General features: G+C 36.3%; 1 protein-coding gene across 5 annotated transcripts in view; it reads right to left on the reverse strand.

The window, feature by feature from the left end:
* Nucleotides 1-22,468, reverse strand: part of PPP1R13B (protein phosphatase 1 regulatory subunit 13B) — a 69,606-nt gene that overhangs the window by 26,939 nt on the left and 20,199 nt on the right. For all 5 annotated transcript variants that reach the window (XM_058806225.1, XM_058806224.1, XM_058806226.1 and 2 more), the window contains exons 2-4: nucleotides 17,073-17,220; nucleotides 10,380-10,499; nucleotides 8,829-8,896 (exon numbers count right to left, since the gene is read on the reverse strand). In XM_058806225.1, the coding sequence (XP_058662208.1) occupies nucleotides 8,829-8,896; nucleotides 10,380-10,499; nucleotides 17,073-17,220 (336 nt within the window). The remainder of the gene's footprint in view (nucleotides 1-8,828; nucleotides 8,897-10,379; nucleotides 10,500-17,072; nucleotides 17,221-22,468) is intronic.

Genomic DNA, 22,468 nt, shown 5'->3' on the forward strand with positions numbered 1-22,468 from the left:
TGCTCTTGGAACTATATTTTTATGGGTCTTTTCTAAGAGCAACAGCTTATTCTGATAGGATTGCTAAGGATGATTAAGATGCAGTTACCGTTAGTCTGAACAATGTGTTTAGCACCAATTCTGTGTTTATTCTGCCCTTAATTGTTTCAATAAAAAGTTTTTCTATGATGTAACACTGTTCATATAAGAATAGTAGAATGAAACATTTCTAAAACACAGAAGTACAGCAAGTATGTATCCTGTAACTGAAAGATGTGTTGTGACCTTAGCGTACAATTTGTACTTCCCATAAAAGCAAACTGTTAAAGGCAAAAGTTGACCATGACATTTTGAAGTATTGAGCTTTTGATAAAGTCTTAAAACATAAGAAAGATAGTGAATGCATGTAAGAAAATCTGATAAATAATTTCAATTCAGAGATAAAGTGTTTACAAAACCCAAGCTGGTCTGCATTCTGGTCATGTGACAACTAAACCCAAAATCATTTAAATTGAAGTGCAAAAGCTGCACAGCACTTAAATAACATGCCCACCAAAGTGCAAAACAAACAAATTTTGAAAAGTAATTTATTACCTGTTCACTATTTTCCCATCTAATTGCAAGAGAGCACATCTTTATTTCGCAGCAGTGCCCGTCAGCTGTAAACATTTCCGACGCTTCAACACGCTTCAGCTCCATCCTTCTGCTCTTTTCTGCCTACACTACTGGTTTAACAGTTTGTTGTGAGCAAGCCAAAACAACAACCCTGCACATCTTACCAGCTCCTGCATGGCTGTTTGGCTCAGTGCAATCAATAGTAGGTAGGATGCCTTTTAATTTTACTCCATGTGGGATGCAGGTTTCCCCAAACTCTTTATCGATATGAAAAGCTGTCTCTGTGCATTCATCAGCAATCAGCTAACGGAAAAGGCTAGTGGATTTTGCCAGCAGTAAAAGACCTAATCACGGCAAGATCAAGCCAGCTGTCAACTATAATCAGCTTGATTCATTGCACTTTTCATATTCAGTGGAAAATGTTGAGCAATATACAGTTCTTTCAGTTATCAGGTTAAACTGAAAGTGTAGGACTATAGACAATTTAGCTTGAAAAACACATGAATTATTTGTTCCTTTGTATTTCTGTAGTATTCACAATGCTGGGCCAAAACTGAATACCAAAGAAATCACAAAAATCATTGTTTTTTGTATGCAATTTTATCATTTAAAGTGATAGTAAATCATACCACCTGAAACTTAACAAAGAGTTTCTTTATTAACAGAGACTGACTAAGATTAAAGGCAAACAGAGTCACAAGAGATACCACAATTTTATGCAAATAACCTTTCCAGTGTTTGCAATTTGCTTTTTCCCTACATAATTCAGATTTTTCTTAAATCTTGCATGCAACAAGATGAAGATATGAGCCAGCAATAAAGCTAAAGCATGTGTGCAGTAGCATAAATCAAGAATCTGCAAGTCAGAGAAGAGTGGAAAAAGCCAAAACCTAGACCTAAGGATTTTTAAATATTAAACATTACAGAAAATACTAAACCCCATTAACAATTTCTTATGTATCTACAAATCAGGATACTGTAGAAGATAAAATCCCAAAACATTAAAAGCTGTAATTTACCTTGTCAAACTCACGATGCCATGCAAGTTCACCCTCTCTTCCTTCTTTCAAGAAAGTAATTCAAGCATGATTCACTGCACTTATACAAGAGATCCAGTCAAATGGGTCTCCATAAGAACAGTGAAGAACTCTATGTCCAAGCACAAAACAGTGACTATTCCAGCTGAATAAAGAGCAGGCTTATTTTTAGCAAACAAGTAAAGGTATGAGCTGTAGAGTACGATCATCCACTAGGAATACGAGAAGAAGAACAAGTTTAACTCCCTGGCTCCTAAATTAGCCAGAGGGACTTTCATTTTTCTCGGCTTTGATCCGAGGAAGACTGCAGGGGGAACAAACTTAGCAGCCATTAGATCTGGAGGCAGCTGCAGAAACAACAGAGAAATAGGAAGGTTCACTCGCCTGGGAAAAACATGCAGGTGGGAAATAGGTATGCCTGGTGTCCAGAGGCAAGATGGACAGGAAACTAAATGAGCAAGCCTGTGAACATGGAAAGGTGTGTCAGAGAAAGGAGGCCACAGCTGCACTGCATGAGAAACACCACAGAGACCATGGAAGAGATGAGAGAAAACACTGATCTGCAAATGACACAGCTACATAAAAGACAGAACTCTAAATTTGGACTGAAAATGAATAGCTGGCCTTGCATGGACCAGTAAAGTATCCTGCTCTGAACTGAAAGCTGTTCAGAGTCAGAGCAGCAGTCTAAACTCTCAAACTTTAACATTTAAGCTCTCAGAGCCACACAGTGAATTTCATAAGCAGTCTCCTATAACAATCTACAGAAATAAAGGAAAAGACAAGTCCCAACTTCCCTAAAATAACTTGATACTAAAATATTTGGTTTAACTAAAAATGATACTAACGTGACCGCAAAAGGATACAGCTGTGACAAAGGGCATTGAAGTGTACAGTGCAGGTGTAAGGGCTGCACAGCAATGCTTCAGAAAAATATCAAGTCTTTAAGTAACATTTACTTAAACATTTACTGCATTTATATTTGAGTTTATGTGTGTAATGTTATGCATCAGCTGAAACACTCATTCTAATTTGTTCTAACTTTATGTAAGAGCCAAGCAGCTCAGGATCTCTGTGTGCAGTGACAACTGGAAGCAATTCTTCACATGCTTCATTTATTTAGAAATCCAGGGAAAAGAGTGAATTGTATTGCTCCATGTCCACAACACAAACACAGGAAAACAAATACCATAGTTAGAGTTTAAACAAACAGACAGACTTCTCCTCCTGCCCCTGCCATGGATATCTACAGCTAAGTATAAAAAATATATAAAACTGCAAAGCCAGGAGTGAAGAATAGCAAAGATAGATTTGCAAAAACAAGAACTAGAGATAGAGATTCAGTAAGTGGTACAGTTTAGGTATTCTCTCCTCTGTAAAATGGGAACACATCTCTTGGCTGCTCTGAACTAGAAAACCACACATTCAGTTCCTGTAACTTGTTGAGCAGAACTCTTTGATTCCCAGAGAAGCAGCAGAACTACAAAATCCATTCACTGCAAATAAGTGTGTGCAAATGTCTGTATGATACAAGTCTGGATACTGTGACTCTCATGTCCACAGCCCTCTAGACAGATATCTGGTATCTGGAATGACAGAGATTAAAAATTACATAACTACATGGAGAAGACATGGAGGAAAACAGTCCTTTCACAGGTTCCAAGTGGGTTCCAAGAATGCTCCCTGGTCCCAACTAGTCAAATAACCCTTAGACTCATCAAACCAAACTAAGTCAGATGTTAAAAGTGAGTATTAGTCATAAACTAATCCTAACATAATTAAAATTGTAATAGGAAAATAATCACAGAGTAAGTGGAATGAAACCTATGAAATTATTCTCACAAAATCTAAACATATAGTAACTTTGTCCATTATGGACTACAATGTATTCGAGATTGCACAGGACAATTTAAAACACTGTTTTTATGACATTCCAGATCCAAGAAAGATGTGATTTTGCCCAAAAGGTTTAAAAAAGGTCTCAGAGGGAGGTATGAGGTCAAGAGCATTTGAATTCCTACAGCTTCACAGAAATACTTTCTAGAAGATCACACAATTATTAGTCTTTTAGAGATGTTCCCCTACATAACTATCCTTTACTGAGGTGTGAAAAGACTCAGATTTCTAGTCTGGCAAGAATTCAAAAGCTATTTGTATGCATTAAAATTAGCTTTAGACTTTAATTTTTTTTTCTGCTTCCTAATTTAATTTTTTCCCTTAAATCCTTTAGTTGGATTAGTTTTTCTATTTTTTTGAAGAGCAACATACTGCCAGCTGTCTGGAAAATGCTTCAGACAGACTTAAAGAACTCTATCAGTCAGTGGAGAATCCAAACTCTATTAACTCTGAGCTAGGAACTGAACTAGGAATTTGATGGTGCAAAAGGTTGCTGCAGGGGCAGCAAGGCTTCCCTCTAACAGATAAACAATTTTCAGAATCTATACCTTATAAAAGGGAACATCTCTGGCAGCAGGAGTAGCAGACAAGTTTTTGTCTCTTTAACAAAAGCAACAGAGAAATTTGCAGCAGAAAACTGGGAAAACTTGAATCTGACTTAATTACCCTTTTATTAGAAGGTCAAAAGGTTCCAGGAAGCTTACATTAATATTTCTTCAGGGAAAAATACTTTCCTGCACACTGTTAGAATTGTTTGTGCCTAAATTGTTTAAAATCATATTTTAATGGAATTATTTGCTTTGACTTTGCTATGAGACACCTAAACCTAAATTTCAACAGTGACACAGTTTTCTGTTCATTTTAAACAAATTTGATTAAAACCTGCCTTATGTGAATGGCAGCCCCTTCCAAGCACACTGTTAAATGTTATAAACAGAGTGCTTAATACTTACAAGCTTATATTAAATTGAATTTGCAGCTCAGCTTTGAAGAACAACTTCTATCCAGACTAAGCTCTTTATCCTTCAATAGTTCAAATGAGAAACTTCAAGCAAATACATATAATGTATTTCTCATCTGAGTTTATTACTTCTGTTAAAAATGTGACTTGTTTGCCTTTTTCCTCACAATTAGATTTGTTATATCTTGAGAAAGAATACTTGTAAATGGCCCCCCATAACACAATGTATATTAGATGTTAATGCCTTTTTATCCGGTCACACTCATATGGATGAAATGGTTAAAACTAATGAACAATTTATAATTCTATTCAGGGATTTTGGCCCCATTTGTAAATCTATCTAATCTCTAAGCACAGAATGGGACAAGTCACACCACAGGCACTCAAAAGCAGTGTAGCTTTCCTGCGGTCATGATGGAGTGGAACACAGAGACTCCATCAGTAACCATACACTCTTTGAAATTAAATCAGTGCTACAAAAAACTGCCTTGTGTATACACATATGTAGAAGTTCTAACACATCTGTTAATGGAATTTCCTTAAGAATTCCCTCAGTATAAGATTCTCCTGATACTAAAACAGCTGGACTACCGGTTGTAATTTTTGCTAAGAGCTTGATTTGAGATACTTAAACAGAAATAGTGAGCATGAATTCTGTTATCTAATCATCACAAAACTTTTAACACTCAACTTCATCTTCTGGTCACAGATTCAATACTAAGAAAATTTGCAGGAGTGTGTCTCTGGTTTGGGATGATGGTCAAGTTTTCTTCCTCTACACAAATTTCCTTTATACTAATGTTAACACAAATTCTGTAGTGAGATAAAATGAGGTTCCACTTTGTATTTCTTGGCAAAGTCTCCAGTCAACATCCATTAAGAAAAAGGCTTATTGATATCATTCTCTCTAAATCAGGGAAGCAATTTTAGAAACAGCAAAAATAAGTTAAAAAATTGGCACCAGAGACCACAAACTGAGATTTTATGCTCCTCAAGTAAATTATTATGTATAAAATAGTCTATACTTAAAATATATTGTTATTTATATATAAGCAACTACAGCAAATGAGTATTTCTTCATATACAGACTGTTTTCATTACACTAATCTACTTTTATTCAGTCCAACACATTTGACTTCTGTCATGTTCCTGTACCACATCCTTTTTTCCCCCCCGAACTACATCTGTTTTCCTGTTTTCTCATCTCCAAGAAATTTCTGGGTTATCTGATTACCTTTTCACCTGGACAACTGTTATTATCCAGTGGGTGCTCCTTCTGGGAGAGCAGCATCTGATCCACATCTCCTGCCGAGGGCAGCTCAGCCGGGCTGGGGCTCCCCAGACTCTCCTGTCTGCCACTGACCCCCAGTGGTTTCACCTATATTTGCTCTGCCTCCCTGTTCACGCACTGCTGCTGCTATGGAATGGTGCTTGGATCATGCCAGCACATCTGAAAGCAAACAAGACCCAGCATTTGGATGACCACTGTTTCATGGCCACCAATCACAGAATCAAAGAATGATTTAGGTAGAAAGGAGCCTCTGGAAGTCATCTGGTTCAATAAGCCCTGACTGGAGCAATTCAGACTGCTCAGGACTTTATTCAGCTAGATCAAAATTCCACAGACTCTGAAGAGTCTGTTCCAATACCTGTTACTCTCAATGATAAAACATATTTTTCCCCTTATTTATTTAGAATTCTCCTTGTTACAACTTGTGTTCAGCCCCAATTGGCTCAGTTACACAAGCTAAAGAATGGAAGCAGAGGAAGAGGCAGCTGTTCTCAGAGAAGAGAATCCCTCCTGAGACACTGTCCAATCTCCCTGGCAAAAGGAAATGTTTAGTTATGTAAGTCTGATCTTCACTCATCTGTACTTTTGTGTACTGGCAGAAAGATCAGGTCCCTACTACAGCATAATTCCACTTCTGAGAAAGAAAGTTGTAAACAAAAAGCAACCCCCAAAAGGTCACCTCTGAAATAAGAGCACTTGTCAGTTCACAAAACCTCATGGAGTTTTTCTTTTAGACTTTGTTATGCAGAATACAAAGCTCCCAGATGAATACTTACAGGTAAGTATTCTTTTTACAAAAAATATTTCACTGCTGGAAGAGAGAGCCTATTCTATTTTTAACTTGAAAATAAACTACTGAAATTTAAGCATTTACATAATGTGATTTTAAGATAACCATTATTCAAGTAATTGCTGATCAAGCACATATAGTTTCAAAGAACAACAACAAAAAAATCTTACTGCATATGACAAAATGCCAATTAATAGAATCATCTAAATTTAACTGGATAGATTGCCCAAAATTTTTTCCAAGACTATTGGTTCAATCAATTAAACTAACATTCATCTTCAAGTTTTCTATGCATATCACATTTACAGCTCTACGCAATATTAAGCAAGAAATCAGCTATTTCCTTAAAGCAGGTACACATAATAAAAATATACCTGAATGCAGAGTATTTGGTAAAATCTGAGCTGTCTTCAATGTTCCATTGGTTTGTGTTGATTTTAGGGCCAGTCTAACATTCAGCATTGCCAGCAACAATGAATAAGCCTAATGCATTACGTAAGTGTAAGCTGATTAAATCCTTGATCCTGAAGCCACCTCTTTTTCCCCCTCCCCCTCTGATTTAAAACTTAGCATAATTGAAAATCTTAGTTTTAAACACTTCCAAAACCTAATTTGCACTGTTTTTAGATTAAAACCCACTACAATTTTACATTACTATAACACCCTCAGGTTTCAGTCTTTCTTCTATTTTCATAAACCTGGTATTTAATACACTTTATTTCCTAAACCTGGTAAAAGTCCTTTTAAAAGTGATCAGTTCCCCAACAAATTTTAATTTTATGGCCAACTTTTGGAATCTAAAAAAAAAAAAGAAAAATAGCTGTCCTGAATGGAATGAAGATAAAAATGTCATTCAAGTTATCAAGTCTGAGCTTTACCCCTAAAACTCACATGCCAGTCCTAATTTCCAAATATATTACATCTCAAATGTAGTATCTGAGCTACAACCCACACAGAAGGGTGGATCAGGGGAGGTCATGAAAGAGTTATATTCCCCCAGCACTTTAGAGCACCATGATCTCACTACATTGTCAATATGACAATGGCAGCAGGATAAACGGATCCATGCAGCACAGGGTATCAGCCAGTGCTCTCTACAGAAAAGGAAAGCAATACATGATTAACTGTTGTGAATAGGGAAAAAATTCCTTCCCCTAGGTCCACATGCCATACACAACACAAGCTGCAAAAAGCTGCAAACTGACTGAACAACTCTGTTGCTACATGGGAGAGTGTGTGAATTTTAAATGTTAATTATCAGGCAATATACAAACATAAAACTGTTCAATCTGCACAATTTTTTTAAGATTCTCAGCTTGAAAAAACTTATTTGTTTGCTTTTAAGCTTTAAGTATTATTTTACTCTAAGAACCATACACACATTTGTAATAAGTGACAGAGCTTTATTGAGATAATATAACTATGAATTAGTGAGCTCAAACATATTTATTGAAATTTTAAAATGTTTAAAAATGGCTAACTATAGCTGGAGTGTCTTGGTAAAGGCAGCACAATGGTCCTGAACAAACAAGAATAGACCATGCTTTGCAGAACCTTGATTACTACTGAAGATAAGATAAGAGAGAAGAAAGCAATAAGAGTTTCAGCTCAGGAGTAGAAGGGTTTTAAGCCACGTTAATTTTGAAAGATATAAACTATGTTTTATGTATAAAAGAGAAAATGTTCAAGCCAGGAATCATGGGTTGCCTATGGTATGTAATTTGTATTTTTAATTAGAAACCTAATAATATATTAGTTAAGAAACCTCCAAGTGTAGAAATTAATCAAGTGCATAAAGACAGTATAAAATGATGGCTCTGAGGTGTGTGCAAGCTCTTCTACCAGCATCTGAAAAATCCCAATTCACAGACACATCCTCATGTTTCAACATATAACAATATGTCATGAATCAGTACCAATGAGATAAATCAAAGAAAAGATATGTGGACAGGCAATATAAGTGTGAAAGTATAATGTAGCTTGTTTTTACTTCACACAAAATGAATACAACAGATTAGAACATGAATTAATAAGACTCCAGAGCTTCTCACATCATGTCATTTCTTTCTAGACAGAAAATTCAGAGTAGCTGATGAAAAAGACACATCATCCCATTCATTTTTTAACAAAATAAAAAAAAAAGCCAAGATCAATATATTTTCCCCAGTTCCCATCATAACACACTTTGAAAAGTAATAATTTTTAAAACACAAAGTGTTTGAGTGGTGTTGATCCAAACCTTTAAGATGTATTACATACCCCATTCTCTGTTCTTTTCTCCACAGGTATATTTATACCATTTCTTTGATTTTGGGTTTGACGTCCACCTAAAAGTAAAGCATCACTCTTAGTGCAAAGTTCAGTTTTCAACACAAATGTATTTTACTCTTGAGACTGTTCTCATATATTCTTAGAATTCTGTTCAAGAATTTGTATCAAACTTTTACCTGTGAATTTTTATTCTGTTAGTTCCAGCTCTTTCTTAGTAAAGTTACTTTTTGTAAGGAGTGAATCAGCAGAAATAAAGCCTTTCCTTCACAGAACTCCTCAGTTAAAAGTACAGACATGCAGCTCTATTTTCCTCACTTCTCTTCAGGCAAAATATCATGAAGAGCAATGTACTCAAGTTTTATATTTTGTGTCCATAAGAAGCAGTAGCTTCAACTGAACACACTATAAATTAAGACAGTAGAGGAAGTTTTTCTAATGTCTAACTTATAAACAACTTTAATCTAGAAATCTATCCATAGCTCAATGATGGATTAAAAAGCCTTGCAAGCATGGTTCAGGAGCAACATTTTCCTTGCACATTGAAATTCTTTGGATTTAAGTGTATCTTAAATTTCTTAACATACTTTATATTTGTATTGTCCAAAGGATAACAGACTATTTTACAAAGTACTTAATTAATACAAAATTCCCTCACACGTTTTTGGGTCTGCTACTTCTGCATTCAAAACAAGCAGGAACCACTTAAAAATAAGAGAAGCAGCCTCAGCTGAAAGCAATAAGGACTCAAAGACTTGAAATCCTGTTGTTAAAAGTAGTCAGATTAGTTGAATGAGTCAGGATAATCTGGGCATGCAAACACACCTCACTGAGACACCTTTCCCATCCTTCAGACAGTCTGACAGCCATTAAGTCTACAGTCTCAAAACTCTTCTCACAGATTAAGTACAGTCTACACCATTAAGTTCAGAAAGCTAAAACACTTCTATTTTTTTCTTCCAGTCTTTTAAGAAACTCCACTTGATAGGGCACTGCTTCATATAAACACTTCTCCTATAGAACCAAGCAGACCAGCAATTTTAAGATGCAAATTTTCCCAACTATTAAATATACCTACATGAAGCACTGAAAGAAAGCAAAGGCACTGAAACCTCTGCCAGTGATGTCTGTAAAATAGATCTGAATTTTTAAAGGAGGCAAAGGACTTTACCAAGTCTTTCTCTGTGCAACTGAAAGAAGAAAAAAGAATCATTCTACCCTCTCAAAATATAGGGACTTTCAATAAGAAAAAACGACATCAAGTCTGTAATATCCACCAACTTTTTTGGATCCAAATTAAGCAGAATACAAACAGATCTTGCTATTACTCAACAGACTGGTAAAAATTATTCTAAAGAGGAGAATTGGTGCACAAGAACAAGAATAAAGGTGCCCCTGAGGAAGGTTTAAAATGGCTTTGGTACAAGGAAGTTGTATTACATATAACCACTGAGGTTCACTGAATGAACTGAAAACCAAACTCACTTCAGAAATCTTTTAAAATCTGTTTCAGTCACAACACTACAGGATAAATGCACTTACTCTGTTCATTGCTTTCAGCTGGTGACTCTTCATGACGAAGAAAAAATTTCACCTCCTCCCTGCGTGGCCCCCACTTCTGCAGGTGGTCATACATCATGTGGTCAAAGGGTATGGGGCGCTCTGCAAGGACAAAACCAAAAAATCATCATCATCACAACTCCTTAAAACCAAGCAGGCTTACACAGAACTGTTACTAATAGTTAGAATGTCCTTTTTGGTAGCAGTTCAACCTATCTGATATATTTTGTCTCACATGAAGTCTAAGAAACAGGCACCAAGTGGATGTGTGGTATGAAAAGCTGGCCTGTTACTGTAGCACAGCTCACTGCTCCACAGGACTACAGAACCAGCTTGCAAATCCATTGCAGTGTTTAGGAACCCTAATTTAGGAGATAGCAACTTTGCTCCCCATCAACACCAAATGGGCCATTTGTTCTATTATTAAAATGATTAATTCAATTTGCACCTCTGGGTTTCCACACAGACAAAAAGCCTTATCATTATATTGACATTTAATCTCCTAAGTACTTGAGCAGGTACTCCCACTCTAACACACTTTGCCAGACACTAACTTCCAGTATATGTGGAATTACTGGTGACTCCTTGAACAAATAAAGACTAAGTTCTATGCAACAGTCAGTCTCTTTGCTTCTCCCCAAGAAAACATTTGCATACAGTAATTATTTCTTCTAAATTAATCATACATATTGTTAGTAAGAGACTGCACACTATATATTTAGTATTTCAAAATGAAAATACATTTAAGAAGACAAGTTTTTCACTGCTTCCATAATTACACTTGCATTTATTACCAGATGTTTTTATTAAGATAATAAAATCCCCATTTTAAGATCTAGTACTAGCTAAGGTACCAAAATATATCTTCTAACTAGAATAAAATTTTATTGTTTTATATACTATACTTTGTTGTTAAAAGCAAAATACTTTTGGCCTCCAAAACCCAAAGCACACTATCTCCCACTGGGAAAAGTGCCTCTCTTATCCATTTCATACTTCACTCATTTGACATGAAAAGACAAAATTATTCAAAAATATAAGAACAATCTTGGGAAAGGCTTGGGAAAACCAATTCACAAATATACCTTTATGTAATGAAATGTACCTAAATTTATATACATTATGAACTACATAGATGTACATGTCTTGATACTCTTAGGATACTTAATTGTTAAAAACCAATACAATTTAATCAATAGTTTTACAATGCATTTAATACAAAAACTTTTGTCAAAATATGTCATGTCAAGTAGGTATGTGATTAACACAATTTAGCCACAGTTAGATCTAGCTGCTTTCAGTGGGGAAAGGTCATTCAAACCACAAGCTAATCATATTCATCAGGTGACTGGTTATTTATCATTAAAAAAAAACAAACTTGCCCTCCCGCCCCCAAACCAAACCAACAACTACATTTAAAAAATGGCTGATTTGCTTCACTTCTTCCTGTGCCTCACTCAAGTGGTGTAGTAGAAACATTGTCAATAATGTTTAAGCACACAAGAGTAAGGTCAGTAGCTTATTACTGCTCAGTTCTTGAAAAGGAATTTTAAAAGCATGATTTTCAGGTTTTTCAACTCCTAAAGTAAAGTAAGGTTTCAAGTGCTTTGAAGCATATCCACTAAAACTGCAGCATGAGTCTTCTAAAGATCACTGAATGTAAAAATATTTAAGTGGTTTAGTTCAGAGACTTTAGAACACAAGATATGAATCTTTAGGAATTTCTCCCAAACAGAAAAATTGCTAGACAACCCCAGGTGTAACAGGGCTGGACTAATTATGGAATGGTGAGGAGTAGCTGCAGCTTCACTCCTGGTTGAGCTGGTCTCAATGAAAGCAAGGCCTGATCCCAGGAGCCAAAATAAGAGGTGCCATTTACATAATGCACCTTCAATAATTAAGACTAATATATTTCAAACAGTGACAATGGAAAGAAATGGCAAAGATGTTTTCTACTAGTTTAGCAGTTCTTCCACAAAACCAGTTTGGGATGTTATCCTCAAGTAGACAGAAAACAGGTTAAAGTAGCAAGAGCATCATCAACATCACTGAAACAATGAAAACAAAGATGGAGCAGCACTAATCATTCTGTGCAACCTGGCTACACTAAACAAAGCCAGGAAATGAAGAGGAAGAATTCATTTTCATTTAATGTCCATTAACACTTGACACAAAACATGGTAAGAATTGAAATCCCCATTCTTTCCTACAGTTTCAATCCTTTAAATCCATAAGAAGTGTGAGAAGAAAGCATGATTTTATATTTGTAGTATAATAGTACAAGAGATATTTTCTGAAAATCCCTGTTCTTTAAGAACCAAAATCAAATCAAAACAAGGAGAAACACTACAGTTAAATTTTCCCTGGTTGTTATAGCTTCAGAAATATTTGTCAGTAACTGGTTTCTCAAAACTATTTCAAACTTTATTATAATTAAAAAAAAATAAAAGAGAGCATTCTGAGAGTGTGAAGAAAACATGAAATAGGAAAATGTACGTAGAGTAATAAAAAAAAGGCTGGATTCCTATACTTTAGCAATAAAAATTATCTAGAGAATATTTGTTTTCATGAATAACAAATCAGAAAATTATGATAAATGCATACATCCATACTTACCTGAAAAAACTGCCTTTGACTTTAAGCTGGATCAAGATTCTAAAATATTTTTGAGAAATGAGCTATACTCCTTTCCTTTTAAGTAAAAGTCGGTTTTTAGCTAGTTTTAAGTATTACAAAACAAAACACCCTGTAAATCTGAAACATAGATACTACACCAATGTTTCAGAAAAGAGTTGCAAAATTCTTCTAGTGGAGCTACAAATCCACTACTTAAAAGTATGTTTCAGTCTTCAAAATCTGTTTTTATCCTGATTTCAAGGATCCTGCTATGTGAAATAAACATGGTTATGCCTCCTCTACATGAAACCAGAATAAAATAAAATGGATTTTCTCCACAGGGAAGTTGTGATATCTGGAATGAGTTTTTCCCTGCTCGGCTTTGTAGAAGTACACTCAGAGTAAGAAATGATTTCTTTCACACTCTCTTGGCTCCTATGTTACCACCACACTGAGGAATGTTTGACCAGTTGCTGAAGGGCATTCCAGGTGTAAATGAACTGAAAAATTAAGTACTGGGTGGATTTAAAGGTTGTAATCAATTCTCTCTTGAAACATACTACAAGTTCCTTGCCTCACACCTGTCTTTGACCCTCCTTACTGACTGCTATTTGCAATAACAGGGGAATGAGGAAGAACATTCTGGGTTTGTCTCCTGCTCAGCATGAGAAATCCTTGCAAAAAGAGTAAGCTCCAAACTGACAAAGTCTGATATATCAGGCAAAAACCCTATTGACTTTTTCAACTATTACTCATGTCAAGAAACTGGGAAGGAGAGGGAACAGAAAATGAAATACCAAAATCAAATGTGAATAAATGAAATGCTTAGGCCATGCAGCTCTTATGAAGCCCTCAACCATTTCTTTGTCACACAAAAGCAAAGAAATGAAAACTAAAATAATAAATAAACCAATATGTTTTCCAACAGCTAAACTATTATAATCTTCCTCTGCACTGTAGAAATCTTACATAATTTTTGGATTTAGTAACATTTTTCTGGAAGAAAATTGGTCTCTCATCCTCTAAAAATAAAATCAAGTGTTTATCATCTACTTGTACATACACATTCAAAGCAGGAAGACTATTGAAATAGACAGCATTTTGCTAGAGCAATACAGTTCAGAAAGGCTTTTGGGCATGCAAACTGTTATTTGTACCTGATGATAAGATTACAGTCCACAAGCCCCAGTGTTTGAATTTGAATAGACTGAATAGAATGCATTATTCAGCTGGGCTGCCTAAAAGAAGCTGTGGCTACCTGGAGAGCAGAGGAGTTGAGCATGTTCCCAAGAGGCCAGGCATACTCTGTCTTATGGAGGGAGTTGTAATTGTGCCACCGGGAGAGACTGCCAGAAAAACAAACCACTTAGTGTGTGACTAAATCTAATGTGTTTTTTCAGCCCATGATTTGCTGTATTAACTTTTGTTTTGAATGTTACTTTCCAAAATGTCCTCTGAAAAAACACTTGCAGATCTTTTGAGGATAAGGGTGAGGGATCAGAGAAAGTGTAATAAAAGAGATAAAATATGCTTTTCCACTGGCACAACATGGAGCAGTTTTACTGCAAATTGCCTCACACTTCCCACTCAGAACCATAGTTTAAAGTTGGTTGTTGTAACTGTCGCGTTTAACTGTTCAGACTCTTGTTTTCTAAATCAGATCTCCGCTCCAGGCAAAATTCTTTAAAATATTTCAGTGGAAAGAGTTCAATTCAGCTCTCAGAACAAGCAGTAGGAAAAATTATCATATATATGCCCAGGTTGTTCCACTGAGAAATCTATGCACTGTAGACTTTGGGTCAGGAAGCTGAGGTCACAGATTTTCTAACAGCATCCTACATTTAAGAACAATGAAATAAACATTTGTGCTGAAAGTCCCATCAGAGAGCCTTAAAACCAATGTGCAGGATATCATTTTTACTGACACTACAGGTCAAAGACCCAGAAACATAAGTGAGTGTTTTATTTTTTTCTTTCATTCTCTTCAGTATTTTCTGTTCTACAATTTCAGTGGAATAGATCTATACAGTTATCACCTAGGGAATTTAGCAAGTAAAGCTACCTTTGTGAAAGCTCACCTTCATGTGAGTTTTACCAGAAGCCCAGAGCTAATAATAGATAGAAGCTCTGGGCAGGCCTCTGCTCCTTCACCTAAGTGTCTGTATGTAGATCTCCCCTTCAGAAAACTGGGTGAGATCAACAGGAATGTAACAGAATTAACAGAAAACAACTAAGCTAAAATCAGACATCTCCTTATTCTATTCACAGTAATATCCAAATCTCCACTGACTTCAATGGGATCAAAGAAAGATAATTTTCAGGGCAGATACAGAAAATTTAGTCTTAGTCCCTCTATTGCAACTTCATGGATAAACTCTATTTCCCACTTTATAGAAGCTTGTAGCTTTCAATATCTAACACTCTGAGAAATAAAGTATTACACCAACAGACAAAATATTTTCTCAATCTTAAAAGTTATCATAGGAAACCTGTGCTTTTAAGGTCCAAGTTTTGCAAGGTTTAAGTGTTCCAGGAAGATGCTGTGGATCACTTTTCCAGTTTCCAGTCACCCTTTAAAGCTAGTTGACAACATTCTTTGCTACATTTTTAAAGATGTATGCCTTCAAAGTATTGTGAAAGCAAAGGAATAAACAATACCACATATGACACTTTCACTGACAAGGGATTGGAAAATATTAGGATTATCTGAGTGTAGTTGAAGTCTGCAGATCCATTTAGAAATCTGTGATGCACTTGGCATCACAGACTCCATAACCTAAATTTCCAATTTGAAGAAGTTTTAACCATTCTTCAAGTCCTATCCTAAAAGAGAAGTCTTCTAACTGAGTGTGTACTGAATTTGTATTACTGGAATTGCAGGCATACAATTCTTAACCTTTCCCCTGTTCACTCTTGCCTAAACTCTGAGTTTCCACTCAGGTAGGAAATGACTTCAGGTACCTTTTCCTTTTACAAAGTCTTAGAACAGTTTAGAAAAAGATGAGGCATAGTATTCCTAGGAGGAAAATATTATGGACTGCCTATAGGTAAAAGTTCCAAAGGCATCTGAATAATGCCTGTTGTGTCTGTCTGGCAAAACAGGCCCCAGTCAAAATAAAACACCTCTATACAAAATTGAAGAATTCAGCATCAAGTTATGACCTCATCAGCCTTTATATAGAACAAATTACATTAAGTAGGGGTCACTTTAATAATAAGAGATAAGAATGGGGGATTGGAACTAAAGGATCTGTAAGGTCCCTCCCAATGCCAACCCTTCCATGGTCCTATTCTGTGATTCTATGAACATGTCTGTTATCCCATCCACCAATTCTGCTTCCATCCATCCATTGATAAACAACCTGGAGGTTTGTACTACATGCAACTACAAGAATCCATTTTAAAACAGAATCTACTGGGCATGGATTTTGACACATTCCTGAAAAGAACTGCCTGCCTCATGATTCTGTGAAATAATAATTGCAACACAAATAGGATATGGACACTACTACCTGCTCCAAGAGGGGCTGGCAAATCTTTGAGAGGAAATGTTCATGAATAGGTGAGAGATACTAACTATGTCCCATTCTGCCATAACACTGTCTGGAGAACATCTGCTATTCATGATACAGAGGGAAAAAATAATCTACACCCTTTCTTAAATTTCAGCTAGTGCTCACATGTTAGCAATGAGGAAATAGGACTGGAAAGAATGCAGGTGGTGATCTGCACCCACTGACTGAAAAAACATCATCATGAGATTCCCTACTGTCATTTAAATACCCTCCATCCTATTAGAAAAACAAACACAGAACACTAACAGGGCTTACACATGCATTTTATCAAATGCCTCATGCTGAGGAAGAAAACAGAGAAGACTCAAGAAATACATTTATCTCTACAGTGATTTGAATTACCATCCTTTGCATCAAAGTCTACTAGACCAGAAGAAAAAAAAAAGTACAATATGTCATTGAAATAATTAGTATTGAGAAGTCACTCTTTTTTTATAATTGATGCAACATCTTAAACTCCATTTGCAGTGAACATTTCACTCACCATTTCCACGCCACACTTCAGCCAGATGGCAGCTCCCTTCTCCAGGCTCTTTGCAGAACTCCACTACATCGCGACAGGTTGTTTCTGGTGTAATTGGAACTTCTGTCAGAATCTGTTCATTGTTGCTCAGAAACACAGTTAATATCATCTGAAAGAAATAAAAAGAAAAGCAGCAAGACTATTAAAAAAAAAGGAGAGACATAAAAAAGATTATGGGTAAATGTTTTTACCCCCTCTGTAAATGAAAATGTATGCCTAGTATTGGTAACTACATTGCAAAGTTGTTTTCAGTTTCCTGTAACTTTGACAAGGATTTAGTCCTTTGTGTTCGTTTTTTTTTTTGACAGTACATTGAATTGAAATTTTTTTTTATAAAAGCTTGAGTTGCTTTAGTTCTGTCTGAAAACAAGGCTGGGAAGAAAGGAACAAGTTTCAACTATGTTAGATGCTTGAAATCATAGCATTTAAATGTTGAGAATAAATTCACACTTTGGCAAAGTAACCAGAAGCTTCAGGATGTACTCAAATACAAGTATTTCTAAAATGCTCTAAACACTCTGAAAGACACCTTACCCTAGGCTCCTGCTTAAAATTAAATGAATCATTTTATATATTCTCTCTGTACCTTAATTCCCATCTGTAGTGACAACACTATTCTGTAAACAGTGGATGGAAAAGATAAAAGAAATGTTTTGGAAGGCAAAAAAAACCCTAACAGTAAGTGTCCCTAAAGAACATGATGAAGTTAGTAACTTTACCTGCAATGAAAGTTTTGCCAGATCTTTCCCATAAATAAAATGTGGCGTCACACACTGAGCCTAATAACAGCTCTTCATTAAATGAGCACTCTCCAGGTAAATAAAAGTTGTGTTCCAATTTGCATAAGCAGCTCCTAAAAACATTCATAATACTTTTATCTGTGGGACACATGCATCAGCCAGACTGGAGACTGACATTAATAACACAGATACTGAGTAAGAGCAGTCTGTCTAGAAATAGACACAGGACAAATTCCAAGAAAGCCCAGGCTTCAAGCTCTCAGTCTCGTCAGTCCTCCAGGCTATTTCAGTCCAGGTTTCTACTATCCCTCAGCCTGCCAAGTTTGCATGCTGTGTCCTGAAGTTTTCAAGTACCTACACTTCAACACAATAAGCAGCCAACCAGAACTGAAAATATACCAGAATTTACCTCCAAGTTTTTCCAACAGCAGCATAAAGGAAGCCATGGTAAAAGCTGTAATACAAGCTGGAGGAAGCTACAGGATGCAGCCAACAGATAATAATGAATGTGCCTCTAACCACCTACTGTAAAAAGCTCAAAACTTTATTGTTTCCCCAACAGAAGATTCAGACAGTCTCCATACTCAGTGACTGTGGTCATATAACAAGTGACTGATGTTGAATCTATTAGTGGAATCTGACCTCGTATTTAAGAAGAAAGAGTTGCACACATGAACATAAACCAAGAGGCTTAGAAGAAACCTTAAGAGGTCACCTAATGCAGTCTCTTGGCCTCAGGCAGGATAAACTATACCTGCATTATTCTGCAGAGATGCTTGTCTAACCTGTTCTGAAAAGCCTTTCATGATGGAAATTCCACCACTTCCCTAAGCCATCCAGCCCAGAAACCTAGGATTCCTGTTGCAAGAGGAAGTTTCTTAAAGCCTGGTTAAAGTTTTCCTTACCACCATTTAAACCCCAAAGTTCTTTTAGCCACAGGGGAAATAGAAAACACATTTTTCCTCCTTTTCCCTCTACAGTTAAATTTAAAGAACGTGTAATATGTAAGGAAATTAGGTAACTTAAATTAAATAACACCAGTTTAACAAAGTTATTAGTGCCAGTATTCCAGTTTCCTCATAGCACTTGATAGCAGTTTCAGAACAAAACCCAAACTTCTGAAACTTTTTGAGAATACCAGGTGACCCTGGCTTTACTGCCACAATCATGAGTGGAAGATCTGTTTTCTTGGTATGAAAGGATACAGAGAATGGCTTAACATCATGTGACTTTACATGGTTTCCAGGTTTTGATTTCCTTATTGCTGTAAAAGCAACACTAGCCCAGAAACTTGTTTTATGTCTTTAAGATTATATATCTGCTTCTGCAGACAAACTGAAAGAGAAAGAAAAGCCTTGTAGATGTGAGTTATCCTATTTACCTCAGTCACTTGTCCATAAATTCCAATCTCAAGCACTACATGTACTCACAGTTCCCTTGGCAATGCCAGGACAAAGTTGGCTGTACCTCAATCACCCCACTTGACTGCTCAGCTCAGAGGGCATCAGGATTGTCCTCTGCAAAGCTGGGTGGCACAGTTTCAGCCCAGGGAAAGGTATCTCACTAATGAGGAAGCAAGGTGCTGCAGCCAACAACTGCTGTAACACTCCTCAAAGAAACTTGATTAGGTAAGGATTTGTTTTCAGCAGGTTGAGTAATACTAAAGGAATTGAAATACAGCTGCAAAACAAATATCCTGAAACATACACAGCAAGACTGGAAATATTGAACATTATTACAATGTTAATTATATATATATTGTAATATTAATTACAATTTCAAGTCAATGTCATAGCTGTCCCTGTTTGTGGTGGGAATGGGTAAGAATCAGAGGTACTGCATGTGATAAAATATAAATTAGCATTGATGGAGTCTGGAAATTTGCTGCTGAGGAATGCAAGTGAAATACATGTGAAATACCCAAGTATAACCTACTGAAGTAAACCAGTTGCATTAAAAAAAAAAAACATTCTTCACCAAAGATTAGGACACAAAATAACTGATAAAGTCTTTGATTTCCCATTTTAAATTGATTTCTAAATAGGAGCAGCTGAATAAAACCTATCTTGTAAAATTGTGACCATAACCATTGTAGCATTTCTTTGATCATCTCTCAATCCACAGTTTTTAATATGGGAACACAATGTCACACGACGGGATCAACCTAACACTCACAAGCAAATCACCTCAGGGATTCCAAATCATGTCTTTTTTCCACAATAAACATCAGGCTCCAAACCTTACACTTCTTCCTTCTCACCACACACATGGGTATTACCTGTTACTCCCCTCTATGGCTCCTGCTACCCAACCAATGGTTTGATTCCAACTTTGACAAATTCTCATTTATTTTCACTCATTTTTTCATTTTTTAACCTTCGTGCAAACTCTAGTGTATCCCATCACATTTCAGGTCTTTTTCACAGCAAATAAGCTCCAGCAAACCTCCCAAGCTGGCTTCCAAACTACTGTCCTCTCACTTCCCAGCTCACAGATGACACCTCCTCCTAGGACTTGGAATCAGTGTCACAACTGAACCTTCTCTGTCCAACAGATCCCTGTCTAATACTTGCACACATTCCTCTTACATGGTCTTCATCCATCCCCTCTTCAAACCATACTTCAGGTATTATTTAAAGGACACATTTCATCATCCCTGCAGTTTCTCAAGGAGACAGAAACAGGGATAAACTTACAAGAACATTTTCCTTGCTTATTATCTCACCTCTTTCTACAGTTGAATAATGCTACCTACAAAAATTTCAATAGGCATCAGTCACACAGATGACAGTTTTATCTACCTAGACCGATCTCCTGCTAAGGAAACTGAAATGTTGGCAATCTTCAATTGACTCTTATGAATGCCTGGCTGTCAATTCAAGTTCTACAAGGCTGTAACACAGTTCTTAGGCACGTTTCTCCAGTGATTCCCTAGATTTCATTCATCAGATCAAACAGGTACCCAATCACCCTGAGCTGCAGGACAGACATCTTTGACACAAAACATTTTCTCAGTCTTCTGTCTCAGATCTATTTCTATTTTTCCTGTACCATATGTAAAAGAGAGAAAGGTGTTTTTTTTCCATAAAGTAGTGCAGCTAATGCTCTCAGTTTGCCAACTTGCAAAAAATGTTTTCCAACTTTTTCACTGGTGTGCCTTTTTCACTCATGCCACTGTCACAACAAAAGTCACCCTTCATGCCTGTAGCCTTTACCCAGCTGCATTTCTGTGTCCGTCCTGATAAGCACAATTTATTTGTTTTCACTTTCAATCTTCTTTCTTATCACTTTTCACTCTCTATCAAGAAATTTACGTGAAATTGGCTCTTTACCCCTGTTTCTACTCTCCATGTGCCTAACACTAACAGGTGGTTTTATGGTTTCTTCAGTGTTGTCCACCATGCCTTATACACACCTGCAAGGCAACCTCATTATTTCCTTGGAGATCCTCCTTTGCTGTTCTGGCTAAAAGAACACACCAGACACAAATCTAAGTCACAAATATGCTGAACAGTGCTTTCAATGAGGTGATAAATATTGTTTTGTCTCCTTAAACTTCTTTAACCTTTCAGTTCATTGCTTTCTTCATCCCTAACCAAGATTCCAAGAGTTGTGACAAAAAGATACACGAACTTGTCTACCAGAGCAGAGATCCCACAAGTCACAACTAAATGCCTTACACATGACTATACAGAAACAAATCACTTTTCAAGTGGGTCTGATGGCCTTTCTTCTAAATGAGCTTTGTCTGGCTGTCCTGGAATCCACCTTGACCTCTCTACTTGTGTTTTGCTATTTAAGTTACACTCCACTAGAACAGTGTGCAATTACTTATGACTGCAATAAAACTAGCCTGCCACCCCAAAGACAGCTGATGTAGTGTGTGGATTCTTAGTTAAGGTATGGTCTAGAAAGCCAGCAAAGGCTTTGCCTCACCATTTTTCTAAAATCTTACTGAAAAAAACCAATCTTTTTTCATCTTCAGCTAGTGAATTTAAAAAGTTCACAGTTCACAATTTTTGTAGTTCTTGGAGATAAGAACTAAATCTCTCTCAACTATTACCTCATGCTACAAAGACTCAAAACACTGCAGCTTGAGAAGAAAAACTGTACACCCACACCTCCACTGCCTTATGCCTAAGCCAATTCACTATGTCAGGCAGCTGATAATACTTATTGTAAAAATAACAAAGTCCATATAAGTAGGCATTTCCTGATATCCTACTCATCCCAAACTGAGGTATTTAAGCTATCAGAAAGGAACCAGACAAGTATTATTTCAGAACATGCTGAAACATTAGAATTGAAAACAAGTTAAATATTATTTTCTTAGAATAATATTGATGTATTCTACTTCAAAAAAAGGAAGTGAGTTCTGTGGCTGACAATGGCAAACTATTCAGTTGGCTTTTTATTTTCCATATAACCAGTTTTTAACTTAAGCCCATGTTTCCAAACATGGGCTTTTCCTGCATGTAACTTTACGTCCATAATTTCAAAAAGAAAGACACATATAGTAAAGTTTAGAAGCAAGATCACTCCAGCAAAAACCAAAGGTTAAGAAAAAACACAAAAACAAAGGTTAAGAAAAAACACTCCTACATCCCAAGAAAAGGA

Source organism: Ammospiza caudacuta, chromosome 6 (genome assembly GCF_027887145.1).
Source record: "Ammospiza caudacuta isolate bAmmCau1 chromosome 6, bAmmCau1.pri, whole genome shotgun sequence".
Taxonomy (NCBI): domain Eukaryota; kingdom Metazoa; phylum Chordata; class Aves; order Passeriformes; family Passerellidae; genus Ammospiza; species Ammospiza caudacuta.